Below are 15,038 nucleotides of genomic sequence, written 5' to 3'. Positions count from 1 at the left end.
GATCACCTCATGCTGGTGCTGGAGCTATAGGTCCTAGGGTGGAATCGGCAGAGGGGGGTGAAGTTGCCGGCCTGGCACAGATGAACTTGAATTGGGGTAATTAAATGGTGCCTTGGCTCGGGACATGGAGTTGTTTTCAGAAGAACTCAGAGCCAACAGGAACATTTTTGCTTGCTGCAATGGCATTTGAGTGGAAAATATAGGAACATTAGAAAAAGAATTAGGAAAGATTTCTTTCACTGAAAGGGTGGTCAAGCTTTTGAACAGGCTTCCTTCCCCCTGGAAGTGGTGGCATAATCATCACTGAAAGTGTTCAAAAAATATGTAGATGTGGTGCTTGAAGGCATGGTTTAGTGGTGGCCTTGGCAGTACTGGTTAATGGTTGTACTCAGTGATCTTAGAGGTCTTTTCCAACCTAAATAGTTCTATGATTCTGTGAGCGTGACTCACATAAGCTAAGACTGGGAGGTGTATTCTAAAGGAGACACAATCAAACTGAAAGAGATTTCTTTAAACAAAGAATTTCAGTGAAGTTTTGGAATTCCCGTGCCAGAGATCTTGGTGCACGTGTGCCACTTGGGGTTTTTATCCTGCCTCTCCCTTGCTGGATGATCAGCTCTTGTTTCATGTGTAGTGAGGACAATTCATGGCACTCCTAGAGGCCATTTCTCACTCTTAAAAACAGTGACTCAAGGGCAGAACTACACAAAAAAGCTTCAGGGGGGCACTTGGGCATAAAAACCTACCTATCCCATTAGCTGCCATCCTGTTAAAGCCCCTATACAATCTCTTAGCATTAGGAGCAAGCACCCAACACGTCCTGCTGACTCACTTGTGCAACTCCACAAAAAATCCAAGGGTCAATCAGGCTGCTTTGTTGGAGAAAGTTGTGCATCTTTAACCTTTACTGGCTTTTGGCTGCTTCACTGCACACCCTTATAGTGCTCTTAATGGGGTTTTCCTCCGAATCACCCTGCACTGCAAATGCAACAGCCCTGTCCTTGCTGTCTGTGCAGAATTGGAGATGAAATGGTGCCTGATTTTGATGCAGGGAAGCAGATTTATTTCCAGGCGTTCCATCATTCGCTCCCCCTGGTTTGTGATGAATGCTCGAGTGGCTCCGAGCTTGGTATTCCCGTTTCTAAATCACATTATAAATTTGTGTTTATAGGTTTACAGATGCCCTCTCCGGAGTACATAGTTGATGTTGAGTCCATGGACATTTTCCCTGTGGGCTGGTGTGAAGCGAATGCTTATAACCTGACTCCGCCACACAAAGCTGTCTGTAAGTACATGGAGACTCCAAGCAGCCTGGACATTACATCACTGGATATATCAGGGAGTTTGTCTTCTGTCTGTAATCCCACTTTTGAACCTTATCAACCTAACTAGCAGACTAATAACCAGGCTGTAAGTGTGCTGTAATAAATAGGAATAAATCTAATTAGTGACCAGACTGGAATCAGGCGATTTGTACTTGTCTCTGTGATGAGTCCCTCCAAAAAGGGGATTTTTTGGGGGGGCTGGGGAAAGATATTTCATGCTGTGGGATTGCACAGTCGGTTGTGGGTTTGCAGTGGGGTTGTCAGAGAGAAACCAAGTTTTGTAGTCCTGAGCCAAGTTCACTTGAGTTAGAGACAAAGACCTCAAATTGGAAGAAAACCGTCATAAAATATAGGGTGAAGTGAACATAAAGAGGCCACCCAGGTGCTCCTTTCCAAAACAGGATCTGTTCCATCTAAATTGAGAAATATTTGTTGCCCTTCTGTGATGGAGTTCCTGACCCTTCCCAGGTTATCTCTCCTCTTACTTCACCACCCTTACAAGCTCAGAGATTTTCCTGGTGTTTAATTTAAAATCTCTCCCAGCACAATTAAGCCCATAGTGTTTTCTCCTACCTCCAGTGCATATTAAGACAAATTTCTTTCCTTTCCATTTGCATTTGAAGGCAGTTCGTGAGAGCTCAGTGTCTTGGTGTTGCTCTCCTGTTTCAGACTATCCAACACGAATCTTGAGCCACCAGGTGAAAAATTAGCCTCACTGTTTATGTTAATTAGCATCTGAAAGGCAGATTTTAAAATGTGTCAACCCTTTCAAAGAGTTAAATATGCTTAAGTTAAAAATCAGGCAGCCAGGGCCTAATTTGAGAAAATACTGCTATGGCAACATTATGCAGCCTTATCACAATTTATAGCGAGGGATAAATTATGCTGGAGGTAATCATGCTTGTAAAATGTAATCTTATCCATATGTGTTGCTGTATGGAAAAATATTTGTGGTTTTACTTTAATTTTTTCTTTTATACTGATCCCATAAAACACAATATTAGCATTCCAGAGGAAAGATTAAATGTATTATTACATCTTTAAAGTAGGTTTTAATGATGTAGTGACTTAGTTAAAAAATACCAAGGAAAGACGGTGATAGTAATTAAGTACCATTTCATTGTGTTGGAAGTCATTTTATAGTCAGTGCATTTGCGCAGCTTTTTATGCATTCTGGGGGCACTTTATAGGACAGAAGGGTACAAAATGATTTTTTTTCTTCCTTGCTTCATTTTTGCAGTGCGAAGGAAGAGAAGAATTGCAGTTGTGCAACCAGAAAAGCAGTAAGTTTTTGTTATTTAAGGTGGTATTTTTACAGGAATGCATCAGGTCTTCCAGGGGGGGATAATACACAGCAGCTGTGTGGCTTTGCTAACTACTGTCCAGACACTGCAGCGCAGTCGACAAGAGGATTCTTTTAAATCCAGTATATCTGTAACAGAAATTGTTTTACTGGTTGAGACTTTTCAGCCCATGTCTGATGGCCAGTAAGGGATTCTTAGAGAAGATGGACACGTATCAGGGGGGCATTTCCCTATCTGTCCCTTGCAGTTTGTGGAAACTAGAATTGAAGGGGTTTAAGTGAAAATATTTCCAGCCTGCAGGGCTAAAGCTCACAGATCAGAGTATGTTTTTGGAGGGGGGGGGTTGGATCTGGCTCCTTCTTCTGCAATGCCCTGGGCTGTGATAAACCATGTGGAAGTGGGGTTGTGTTTGAAGTATCTCCATTCCTTGCCCCAGGCAAGTGCTGGTGTATCTTTTGGTCAGTCCTGAAGGCTGGTTCTGGCCTTTTGTCCTGTCTGACACTATTAATGATGCCAAAATCGCTCTTTGACAGGTTACCATCCACAGTGCCTGTTGAGAAAATACCTCATGACCTCTGCCCGGTTCCTCAGCCAGACACGACAGGTAAGACCCTTATTTCAAGGACCCACTGCCTGTGTGGAGGGGGAGTATGACCCCAAAAAGGGAGAGAGCTGTTATATGGGTGGGGAGATGGAACCACATCCTCTGGGGGTGTAAAGTGGGGTAAACCCACCAACAGGGCATGATGAGCAGCGGGTGGGGATCTGGTCCTTCACACGTGAGCACTGTGTCTTACTGGGGCTGTCAGAGCTCCCCTGGAGCTTGCCCATTTCATCTTAATGATATTAGGGCCAGCCTAATGAAACCCTGGTGGAGATGGATGTGACTTGTTAATTGGCGTCAGTGAAGTTGTGTACACCAGGCCTCAGTGGGTCCCTGTGTTGGCATCAGGACTGTGTGGCACAGCTGCTGCTTCTGCTAAAGGCAAAGTTTTCTCCCCTTTAGCAATGGCAGGAGGCTCTGAGAGTGCAATATTCATCCAGTTAATGGTGCAGACTCAGCAGGAGGGGCAGTACTCAACTCACTTTTTTTTCAGCAGGCTGTGGGACACACGTGGGCATTGGAGCCAACATCCCAGGCCTCGTTACAATCAAATGGGGATGAAAGGGTCTTTTTGGGTATGATAGCCAAAAGAGTGGATAACCACTTGGATGGCACATGAATAACATCTGAAAGTACCCATTTCTCTCCATGGGCTATAAAGGAGCCAATTATAATTAGCCCAGGCAAGGCAAAGTGCTCTGTAGACCCGTGTTGGGTCAGGGGAATGGCACTGCAGTGCTTACTGCGTTGGACAGTAGCTGAAGAGGGGTTTCTAGGGCTTTCCACGTGGATGTTCTCCCTGAGCTGATTCCCTGTCTTTGAGAGTCAGCTTATATCCCCTTTCAGGCAGGTTGGAACTGAGTTGCTCACGTCCATGTGCAACAAGAATTATGAAAGAGCAGTGGGTCCTGTCGTGAATGAAATCTTTTCCCCATTCTCCTTTCAGCAGGGTGTGCAGCCAAATCACCAAGTCACTTTTAAAAACATTTGCTTTCCCCCTGTTGGACAGATTTGAGTAGTGGGGGCTTCCCTACACTCTGTCCCAGGAAAGAATTCTGTGCCTCCTCTACTCTCCTCCCCTCCTTCCCACATCGAGGAGGAGGATGTGCTCTTTATTTATCACACAAAAGTGCAGCGGGCACATCAATGCTACTTTCTCCTTGCAGGCACCATCAATGGGAGATACTGCTGCCCCCAGCTCTACATCAACCACCGCTGCTTCTCAGGTCCATATTTAAACAAAGGCAGGATCGCAGAGCTACCTCAGTCTGTGGGGCCTGGCAAGTGTGTGCTGGTCCTCAAGGAGGTATGGCTCAGCTGTCTTTTGGTGGGGGGGTGGGGATCTCAGGGGAAAAGTAGGGGCTGTGGCTTGCCAGGCCCAGAATTTGGAAACAATGCACCTAAAATTGTCCTGGAGCTCTGTAGTGGTTTCCATAAGGCAAAACTGCCGGCTGGGAATACAGGGCAGGTATGTGCATTGTGGTTTTTGATGGGAGAGGTGATGTTTTTTGAAACATGGGGTGTTCTGTTGGCCTGGGTGCAAGGTTTGTCTAACTGTTTGCAAGAGAATTCAGGTTTTGACCGGAGCCATCCCCAAAGAGGGCCTCTGTGGTTGTTGCCATCAGCCTGTTTCTCAGCATCCACAATGCTGTTGGGCAGCAGATTCAGTGTGGGTGACCATGTGTATGTGACTGTGGTCCAGTGGGGCCCAAAACAGTGAGGAACAGGACAGAAGGCTAAGCAGGGGTGTGTGCTGATTTAATCCTGATCCAGTCAGGGCTTGATTTGGACCAAATCTGGAGTGCTGAGCACTTGGTGTTGACCTCAGAGAAAAGCTGCCTGATTTGAAAAAAAATTTCAAGTATTTTCCACAAATATTGTAGTCCATGCAGAGATAAAAGGCAAGGTGACTACAGGTGGCAAAGGACAAGGTGGTACTGTTGGATAAACAGAATTCCATTGGGGACCATTTGAGTTTGACTCAGGTTTTCCAGAAATCCAGATCTTCCAGCTTTCACTTCTGTACCTAAATAAACCCCACTTGATGTGGATGCAGGGGGATATCTGAGCTCCCTCTGCCTTGGTGGAAAAACATGGAAACTTCCAAGGGTCTGTTTTTCTGATATGTATTTGAAAGACCATCAGTGCCCCAGCTCAGGGTGTTTGCAGTTGTCCGAAGTCAGATGAATTCAGCCCTTAACAGGAACACCTGGAAGGTGAGATTACTCCCAAATAAAACATCACTTCTGAAAACACCTAGTATTGTACTACAGTGTGACTCCCATGTCTCCAGTCAATTCCTCATCACCTGCACTAACTCATACACAAAAGCCCAGGAATCCAGCTGCCTGTGTAGGTGGGACACCTGGGTCTCAGAGAAGCAAGTCAAAAGCAGCTCTCAGCAGAAAGCAGGATAAAGTGGTTGCAGAGCAAGAGCTGGCAGCTGCCAAATTTGAAAGCAAGTCCATCGTGGCTTGCTGATGGGGAGCATTAGCAATCTGGTGCTACTTGAAAAACAGGCCATGAAAAAGCAACATGGGGGGAAAACATGAAGCATGCACCGTCAATACTTATGCTAATGATTCTTTCTCCTTTCCTCCTGGAATTTGGATTTTGAAAACAGAAGCAGTTCAAAGCTTCTGCCAGGTCCTCCCTTGGTATTTCAGCCTTTGCTAACACCAAATTCTCCAAATTCCTCAAGAATGGAATCCACTAATTGCCCACTGTGAAAACCAGCCTGAGCTTCCTGCAGAACAGTCTATTTTCTCTTGCTCTGCCTCCTTGCAGAATTGTTTGCTGCAGGAACAAATAGCAGTGTCATAGAGACATGGGAATCTTGGTTTTGGAGAAATACAAAATTCCCAAGGAACAGGACAATGGCAATGGCCCAGCATTGGTCAGTGTTATTTTGCAGATAAATTCAAGCTTATTATGTCCTTAAGGTCATTCTGGCCATGGGAACCAGTTCCAAATTCTGGAAAGGGTGAAGAGAAGACATTCATGGTGTTGCTGTAGGGGAGATACACCTGACTGCTATCAGCTGTTGCTGAGATAAGAGAGGTGCCAGAAGCTCAGAGAACCACGGGCAGTGGGGAGGATGGGGATACCCAGCACGTGGAGCAGGCAGGAAATGGCAAAGAATACATCCCTGCACTGAGATGAAGTTCTGTAACAGATGCCAGAGCCCCCAGAAGGACTGTGCAGCTGAGTGGTGAGAGCAGTGCAGGAGGTACCTCCTCCAGCCCAGGGCTGTAAACACGAGGGTTTGCACAGCTGAAGAGCTCACAAGGGTCCCCATCCCTCCAGACACAGTCTTGGTGCTGAGCTTGATGCTTTGGTTTTTCTTTACACCTGCTGATGGTGTGTCCCCAAGACTGCAAATGTTTTATAATTATCTTTCTCTCTCATTATGTAGGAAAATTGCAAGCTGTTGTAAATTATGCATCAGCATAACTTGTCTAGAATAGATAAATTATAGATGGGCTTTACTTCGGCAACACATGGGGGATGGGGGGAAAGACAACTCAAAACACAGCTATGAAAGGAGAACTGAAGCAGTAGCAACCTGATGAGAACTTCTTTAATCACCCTGGTCTCCAGCCACACAACTCACTGCCTTTAGAGCTACTCTGGTTAAAAACCTGTGCTGTTTGCCAGCCAGTTCACTGTGGGCAGCAGTCTCTGTGATGGAGATGCTTCTGTGTTTGGGACTGATAGAAACCCTGGACTGAAACCAGCTTAACACCCAACTCCTGCCCCATTTCCCATCCTGGATTACCTGAAGCAAGAAGAGAGCAGATGTCTTCTCTGGCATTGATTGATGGGAGACCTTGCTCCTGGCTGGGTGCTGAGGGAGTAGCTCCCCATCCTCTGCCTTCCTCCACACTCATCCCTGAGTGCTGTATCCAGAAATTCAACTCAGCTGTAGTTCATGATGCTCCTCAGCCCTCTTTTCTCACAAGATCTTGTCCTTACCTCCATCACTGATGCACTGAAGCATCACCCTGTGTGCATTCTTGCATCCATGCAAAGCCTTAGGTGAGTAACAAGTAGCTCTTGTGCTGTTTAGTGCCAAATTTATTTTTAAAGCCTAAGCTGTTCATTATTCCCAGTGCCAGCATGAGTTTCTGCTTGGACCAGTGGTTTATTGTGGTTTCTTTCACTGTAAGAGGCAAGTGAGTTGGTAATGGCTGTTGTTTGACATCAGCTGCAAGGTTTTTCTCATTCCTGAGATATTTTCTTGGAAAAGAAGTTGGAACTTGGAGCCAAATACAGTGGAGACATCAGCTATTGCCATCCAGCAATTGCACCTGGGCTGAAAAGTGGTGACTGTGAAGTAGCTGTGATATGTAATAAATGCTGACTTTAAGTTAAATAAAACACATTGTCAGCTTTAGATTTAGTTCTTGGGTCAGAATATCTAAAAAACGGTTATGAACAGTTCTTCCATCTACGCCAACAACTCCACAGCAGCGTTGTAAAATGGAATGAGGTGTCTTTTTAAGGCTCCGGATGATCTATAACCCACCATATTTTAGAGAAATATGCTGTAAAGATTAATTAGCCTCATTGCTTACTGCTCTTACTATTTTTAAGACACTTTTTCTGTACTTGAAAAGAAAATGGACTTAAAGGTAATGTGACTGTCCAACTGATGCAAACAGGAGAAATCAGCCAGCATTTGTGAAGAAAGGCTATTGCACTCCCCAGCTTGGACTTTTTGTGGCACAGCATGACTTCTGAGGAGAAATTTGCATAATTTAATCGTGGTGCTTGGAAAATTAAATAGCTTGCACTGAGCCTTAGGTGTATGATTGAGCCAGGCTGATAGAGTTACCATTACTGATCAGATACTGGAATGACAGAAGCCTCCAAAGTCTGGAAAGGTATAAACTTCATTTCTGAAAGAGGGTTTACTAACATCCTCCTCAAGACAGCTCTGTGGACTTCAGCTTGTCTGTAATAGTTTCTCCAAGTTAGGATCTGACTGTCTGTATCTTTGAGTGTCATGGACTGCCATAAGCATGTCAACACTTCACTGCTACAGCTTTGACTATGGCAAAAGATGGCTTTTATATCCTTGATCACCTTATGAAAGAATCCCAAATATCTCGTTTTCTTTTCTCTTTCTGTGCCCCATCAGTATTCCAAGTAAAATAAAATAAAGTTTACTGTCCTGCCTTTAGCCTGGGACTCAACATCCCACTTGTCAGGAAACTGTGCACTTATATCTCAGATAGAGGAGGGAAATTGAGCTTCTCCTCACAAGGATACTGATCATTGGGATCTTGAACAGGAGAAAAGAGGTGTGATGTTATTTTGAGCTGCACCTTGCCAGTGATAACTCCTGAGAAAACTTCATCCAAGGTTGGGACCATTTAAAGCAGGGTGAGGATAGGAAATGTGTGAATACCAAAGAGATACAATGGGAAGGAAAGTGCTGAGCTTCCCACTGGCATCAGGCACGTGTGGATATGCTCAGAAAAGAGCCCTTGAGCATGTGAAAATGCATGAACTGGAAAACTTTGCAGCTAAGATGTCAGGAGCTTGTAAGGTTGGGTAGAGGCGTGTGGTGGTGCTGAGTGATCCTGCTCACTGATGTGACTCTGTCCTTTGAAAATCCAAAGTTCAGCAGTATCAAAATAAAACCTCATCGATGCATAGCAGCAAAGGCTGGGGTGTTGCCTTATCCCCCACTCTGCTCCAAGCACAGCTGGCTGCACCCAAACCATTCCTGATGGAGAGGGCTGAAAATAAACTACAAAAATCTCAGGCTGGTCACCACTCCAGCCAGAGGGGATTTGTCCAGTTTATAAGTTTGACATAAGAAAGCCAGAAACTGGAAATCTGGAAACCAATCCAGGTTTTGTCACTCTTTTTTTTTTTAATCACAGTTAATTTTTTTTCCCTAAGAACCTGTTTGTTTACATCTGTGTGTAATAGGAAGCGATAATGTTGTTAGAAGGTAACATGGTAGAGAAGTCTGTTGTAGGGTAAAATGCCAAACCCAGTGACTTATTTGAGATACAAGAGGAGTGAAAGCCAGAGCTTTTAAAAAACATTTTCTTCTTCTCTGAAAGGGAAATGGTTGCTCTTACAAAACACTCTTTTTTTTTTTTTTTTTTTAAACTGAGTTTAGAAGTTTACAGAGTGCTGCTGATAACAAGCCAGCTTCGAGAAAAGTCCTGGCATGGTGGGTCCCTCTGCAGGGCTGGAATTGATTAGGGTCTGGGATAATGCCCAGACATGGCCACACTGGTGTTGCAGAGTTGGCTTTGCTTTTTTTGCTCACCTCCTAACTATTCTGACAGCTCATGCAAACACCATCACCCTGGTAAAGGGGCAGGACAGCACTGTTTGTAGGAACTGGTCAGCAAGATGCTTTCTGCTCCTGGCTATCCCACCAGCAAACAGGGAGGGTGTAGAAGTGGGCTTAAGAAGAGCTTTGCCACACAGGCTCCTGTGTAGTTGTTAAATAACTCTGTGGATTTGCTGATCAAGAGGGGAACACACCTGATGAGTTGTAAATGAGTGTGGGTCCTATGCAGGCACTTGATGTTTTGAAAACTCGCCTTTGGCTTCTCTAGAATGGTTTGGGTTGGAAGGGACCCCCCTGTCCATGGGCAGGGACATTTTCCACTAGACCAGGTTGCTCCAAGCCCTGTCCAAATTTTGGCATAGGAGCTTGGCATAGAACACTTCCAGAGATGGGGCTTCCACAACTTCTCTGGACAGCCTGTTCCAGTGTCTCAGCACCTCACACTAAAGAATTTCTTCCTGATATCTAATCTAAACACGCTCTCTCTGAGGCCCTTTCCCTCTTGTCCTGTCACTCCATACCCTTGTCAGAAGTCCCTCTCCAACTCTCTTATAGCCTCTTCAGGTACTGGAAGATACTATAAGGTCTGCCTGAAGCCTTGTCTTCTCCAGACTGAACACCCCCAGCTCTCTCTGCCTGTCTCCAGAGCAGAGGTGCTCCAGCCCTTGGAGCATCTTCGTGGCCTCCTCTGGATTTTCTCCCACACATCCTTCATATGTTTGGGGTCCCAGAGCTGGATGCAGCTCAGAGTCTCAGAGTCTCATGAGAGCAGAATCCCCTGCCCATGCTCCTGGGGATGCAGCCCAGGACACAGTTGGCTTCCAGCTCACGTTGCCAGGTCATGCCAAGCTTCTCATCCTGCAACGAGCTTCTCATCAACCATTCTCTTGAAATCAATGTAGATTAGTAACTAGTGTAAAGGCTTGTGTGAGGTAGGGACTGTGCTCCTGCCCTTCCTTATGGAGTGCTCTGAAATGTACAGATGATCAGAGCTGCATAAGGTGTTGGTGCTATTATTAGGCATGACTTTTGCTGTCTCTAATTGTACTTTATTGAAGAGTGGTTCGAGTACTGTTTCCTAGGGCCCAAGGATAGATTAAATTTTGCTTCTAGTAAATAACCTATCCAGGCAATTCCAACCGATGCCATTTTACAGGGTACTGAGCAGCATTAAGTGAAGCCCTTACCTGGAAACAATTAATCCTACAGGGTTTTCAAAATGTTAGCAAATCCTAAGGTTGCTGGATTTAAAGAAAAAAAAAATCAACCTAGGAAAAAACCCAAAACCCAGACATAAACACATTGGTCTTTGCAGCATGACCTAGTTATTTTTTCATTTCTGATGAACTACGTTCATGGGTGCTGGGGAAACTTTCAAGATGTTAATCATACTGAAATCATTTGCAGGCCCCCAAAGAATTAAGAACAGGCATTAGGTAAAGAGCTAAATTAGATGAAAACCAATCCAGACTCACTGTGGAGTCATTCATGTGCACACAATTCAGAGTGTTCAAACACACGGTCTGGTGCTGTTCAGAGATTTGTTTTTCTTGTGTTTATCTCCCTAGGCCAAGTGTAGACTATTAAAGCTTGGATTCCCTGAGCCAATAGAAGGAAGCATTTTTATTCTCGGTGACTTTGGATTTAAATGGATTGGCACATGTGTTTTGTTGTACGGAGTGGACACACACTGGGTTTCAGGCACACCTCCTGCAAACTCTTTTTGTGTAGACTTCATTAATATTCTGCTAATACAGTCAAGGCACACAGCACTCAGGCATTTAAGCATATTGCTGACCTCAAGTGTGTGAATTTCCCCTTCAGTGTTCAGTGTGTGGTGGTGCACATGACACTGTACCTGGTGGTGCCTTCAGAACTATTTTTTTTTTTTTATTTTTTTTTAAATAAATTGAGCCACTGCAGATGCAGCAGATGGACTCTACTTTGGGAGAGATGTCTGCCTCCAAGACAAAAACTACTGATGAGCAGGAGGTTTTGGGGGTTAGCTGGCAGCATTTAATGCACTTACCGTGTCAGACTCAGGTGTCACCTACAGTACACACTGATCCACTCTGGGACCTCTACTCATTGCGTCCAGCCACTTACCCAGTGCAGTTTTGGACATAAATAGGGACCTGTAAACTGCTCCTGGCTATGCAGCACCTGGGACCATATTCAGTGTGGCCAGGGACTGCTTTTAGACCCGTCAGTGTTGTTGGTTTTGTCTCTCAATAGGTTCTCAGCATGGTGATCAATGCAGCTTACAAGCCAGGGAGTGTTTTACGGGAACTGCAGCTCGTGGAAGACCCTCAGTGGAATTTCCAAGAAGAAACACTTAAAGCAAAGTAAGTCTTCAGTGTGTGTTCTTTTACTCGGGAGGTTTCAAAAGCGGAACCGAGTAAGGAAAAAAGAAAATGAGAGAAGAAAAGATTATTTTTTTTTTCCTATTGTGAGAATTTTACTTTTGTAATTATCTTTTTGCTTCATTGAATTATTTGATTCTCTCTATAGCAACTTCAGAAATGAAATATTCACCTGAACGGTTCATTTCTATTGTCTTTCTCCAAGCAGCCGTCCAGTTTTTGATGAAGTGAAGTCCTGAGTTTTATGATAAGCTGTTCTTATAAGCTTGGCTATTACTGAATTAACTCAATTCCTGGTTTTCTAAATGTAGGAATATTGCAGCTTTTAATATGGAGTCTGTCAGGCTAATGCAGAAAAAAATGGTTAGAATAAAAAAAAAAAAAGTTCAGACAAATTACAAGGGGACACATTTGTTAGCAGGAGTAGTAGTAGGATTGGAGACTCAGGTCAAGATTTGATGCCTTTCTAGAATGTGTCTAGTAAATACTCGGTTTGTCCTTCCAACTTTAAAATCTACCCATTTATGTCTTCTTTATTTAATGGATATACTTAGGATGTATTTCACCAACCATTGTCTCTCTGAAAGAGGGGAGTCTCACCTAAGCTTTCTTCAGAGTCTCTCTGAAGAGCAATTCTTCCCACTTCAGGATGGATGTCAACAAACAGTTCTTTGAAGGCAGCTCTCTTGCTTGAATAATGGTCACCTTGACTTTCTGAGTATTGGAGTTAAATGCAGCGAATCTCACCCTTTGTACTGAACTCTGTTACTCCTTTTCAAAGAAAAGCAATTTTCTCTTGGTTATTAGAAATGATTGGCTGCCAAATGCAGCGCTATTGATTGCTATTGTATTTGATCTTGGCCCATGCAGATACTCAAGAAAGTTCATGTATTCTCTGGTTGAGGGAGAGAATTGAGAACCTTTTATTCTGCATACTCTTAAACTGCTTTTGTGAAGGAGTAGTGCAAATAGAAATTAAAAGCTACTAGAAAATCTCATCTTTAATTTGCTGCTTTCACCCATGTGGAAAGTCATGCTTCTGTGTTTGTCAATTAAAACGTTCTGGATGGAAATCTGAAAGCCAACCTTGCTCATGAAGATTCATGAAAAAACAAGTAATTGTCCATGACCTGGTTTCCACTGATTCCAGGCTCCCACACCTTGTACTGCCAGACTTCAGATAATGCACTCTACAAGTGCATAGGACAGGTACTTACACACCTACAGCTGTGAGATCAGGTTGTAATGCCCCATCTTAATATCCTGTCCTGCAGAGAACTGATGAGCTCGTGGGCAGTTTTTCTGTTAGCAGTATCCAAAGTAGGATTTACTTTGCGCAAAAGCAGAAGCATCTGTTTCTTAAGGCTGCTGCAATCCATATTTGTAATGGGAGACAGCCTGGAAATTGTCTGACTGTCAGTCCTTGATAGTCAGCTACGTCTGCAGGTCAATCCACTGCAACCCCCAGCAGCCTGCTGACTCCAGGTGTGCTTAGACCAGGTGGACCAACTCAGCTGGAAATACATGGGCTGCTAGAGATTGTTATCACTCCTTTGTACCACGTTAATCACTTACCCTCCTTCACTGATACCTGATGTGCTAATTGTAGTCATGAGCATCTCCATCTCTGTTGCTTTCTTCCATCATGCTGTCATGGGACAGCAAGTTTTGAAGCGACCTCTGAGAATCGCAGTGTGTTCTCATCCAGCGTGGCTCCTGAGGAGACAGAGCTCATGGGGCTGGACAGCACCTTGTTCCTGTGGCTGTCTGGCTTCTGTGGCTGGAGCTCTCCTCACAGAGCAGTGCTTGGTGGCCATGCCAGCTTGCCCGTGGGTAGTTTGGGTACTTCCAGGAGTGGATGACAGAGGGTTGATATGCTCCAACACTGTCTGGCTGCCCTTGGACTTCCTGAGTTTGCTTGAGTTGCTTCATCCAGAGGTTTTAATGTTCAGGAGCAGAAAAGAAAACATGGTCATGAAATCAGACACTGTGGAACATGCAGAGGGCACATGACACATCAGGTGCAACAATCAGCTGTGCTCCAGAAGCCTAAACAGAGACCTGTAATGAGCCTGTGTATCCCAACTTTCAGCTACACGGGCTTCTGATGGTGCCTCGCTGCTAATTGTGACAGTTCTACATCTGGAGCAGCACAGCTGTCGTGTGACATGTCATGTCACCTCCTTCCTTCAGATGGGAACTGACACTGCCTTGGATCTCGGCAATGCTGTTGTCTGTTTGCGGTGACGGTGCAGTGGGGTAGAGCAGCGGGGAGGGAGGAGGGTGGGGAGGAGAAGGGAAGGCTGTTTTCCCCTCTGGCCCAAATGATGCCCTGCCAGGAATGCATTATGTCAGTCCTGGGGCAGCCTGTGTTTAGTTTGCTCCGCTGTCTTCAGTGACCAGAGCAGAATCAATTACGCTCACCTTGCAAAGAAGATACGCAATTTAGGTTGTCCAAGGGGATGCGTCTGCAATGTGTGAGGGCAGTCATTTCCCATCAGCGCTGCTGGCTTGTCGTGAAAATGGTCAAACTTGATTTATTGGTGATGATGAGTTAGAAATGTCAGGCTTGATCCTCTGAATTCCCAGGAGGGCCAGCCGAAGCTGCAGGCATTCAGCCCTCATAGTTTTGGTGCTTTAAGTTCAAAGCCTACATCTAGATTTGCCCTCCCAATTTTACATAAAATGCATGAGGGACTTCATGCTTTTCAAGTGTTTTAATTTCTGAAGGCTGTAAGTGGGACTATTTGGACTTACGTGTTTTTGAAGGACTTTGGATATAAACAGTACCAGTGTGTGTCCTGGGTCTTGTATGAAGCCCAGTTGTTCAAAATAAGATATAAGAGTATTCCTGGACAGATTCACTAAATGAAATTCTGATTGCTGCTCAAATCCAGTAGCTGAACTCTGGGAATATTTACCCCTGTCCCAGATATTGTTGCTTATTTATGAGGCTGCATTTCAAAGAAAGTCTCTTCACTGCAGATGTGTTAGAAGACTGCCTTCCACTTGCAATACGTGATGCTGAGGTATTTGAAGTCTTCTTTGCCTCAGCCTTTGCCTAGTAGGGGTTGCTTTCAAGCCTCCCGGGACCCTAATTCCGTTTGAGGGAGTGAAATGTTA

The 15,038-nt window shown here is 44.6% G+C and overlaps 1 protein-coding gene across 1 annotated transcript in view; it reads left to right on the top strand.

Moving 5' to 3' along the window:
* Nucleotides 1-15,038, top strand: part of SFMBT2 (Scm like with four mbt domains 2) — a 100,433-nt gene that overhangs the window by 68,129 nt on the left and 17,266 nt on the right. The window contains exons 11-15 of the mRNA XM_027903548.1: nucleotides 1,172-1,285; nucleotides 2,566-2,608; nucleotides 3,163-3,233; nucleotides 4,400-4,539; nucleotides 11,788-11,897. Coding sequence (XP_027759349.1) covers nucleotides 1,172-1,285; nucleotides 2,566-2,608; nucleotides 3,163-3,233; nucleotides 4,400-4,539; nucleotides 11,788-11,897 — 478 coding nt within the window. The remainder of the gene's footprint in view (nucleotides 1-1,171; nucleotides 1,286-2,565; nucleotides 2,609-3,162; nucleotides 3,234-4,399; nucleotides 4,540-11,787; nucleotides 11,898-15,038) is intronic.

This window comes from Empidonax traillii, unplaced genomic scaffold (genome assembly GCF_003031625.1).
Source record: "Empidonax traillii isolate 1590-97213 ecotype Southwest subspecies unplaced genomic scaffold, ASM303162v1 scaffold980:size574330, whole genome shotgun sequence".
Lineage (NCBI taxonomy): Eukaryota > Metazoa > Chordata > Aves > Passeriformes > Tyrannidae > Empidonax > Empidonax traillii.
The sequence above is the reverse complement of the archived record's forward strand: the minus strand, read 5'-3'. Positions and strand labels throughout refer to the sequence as shown.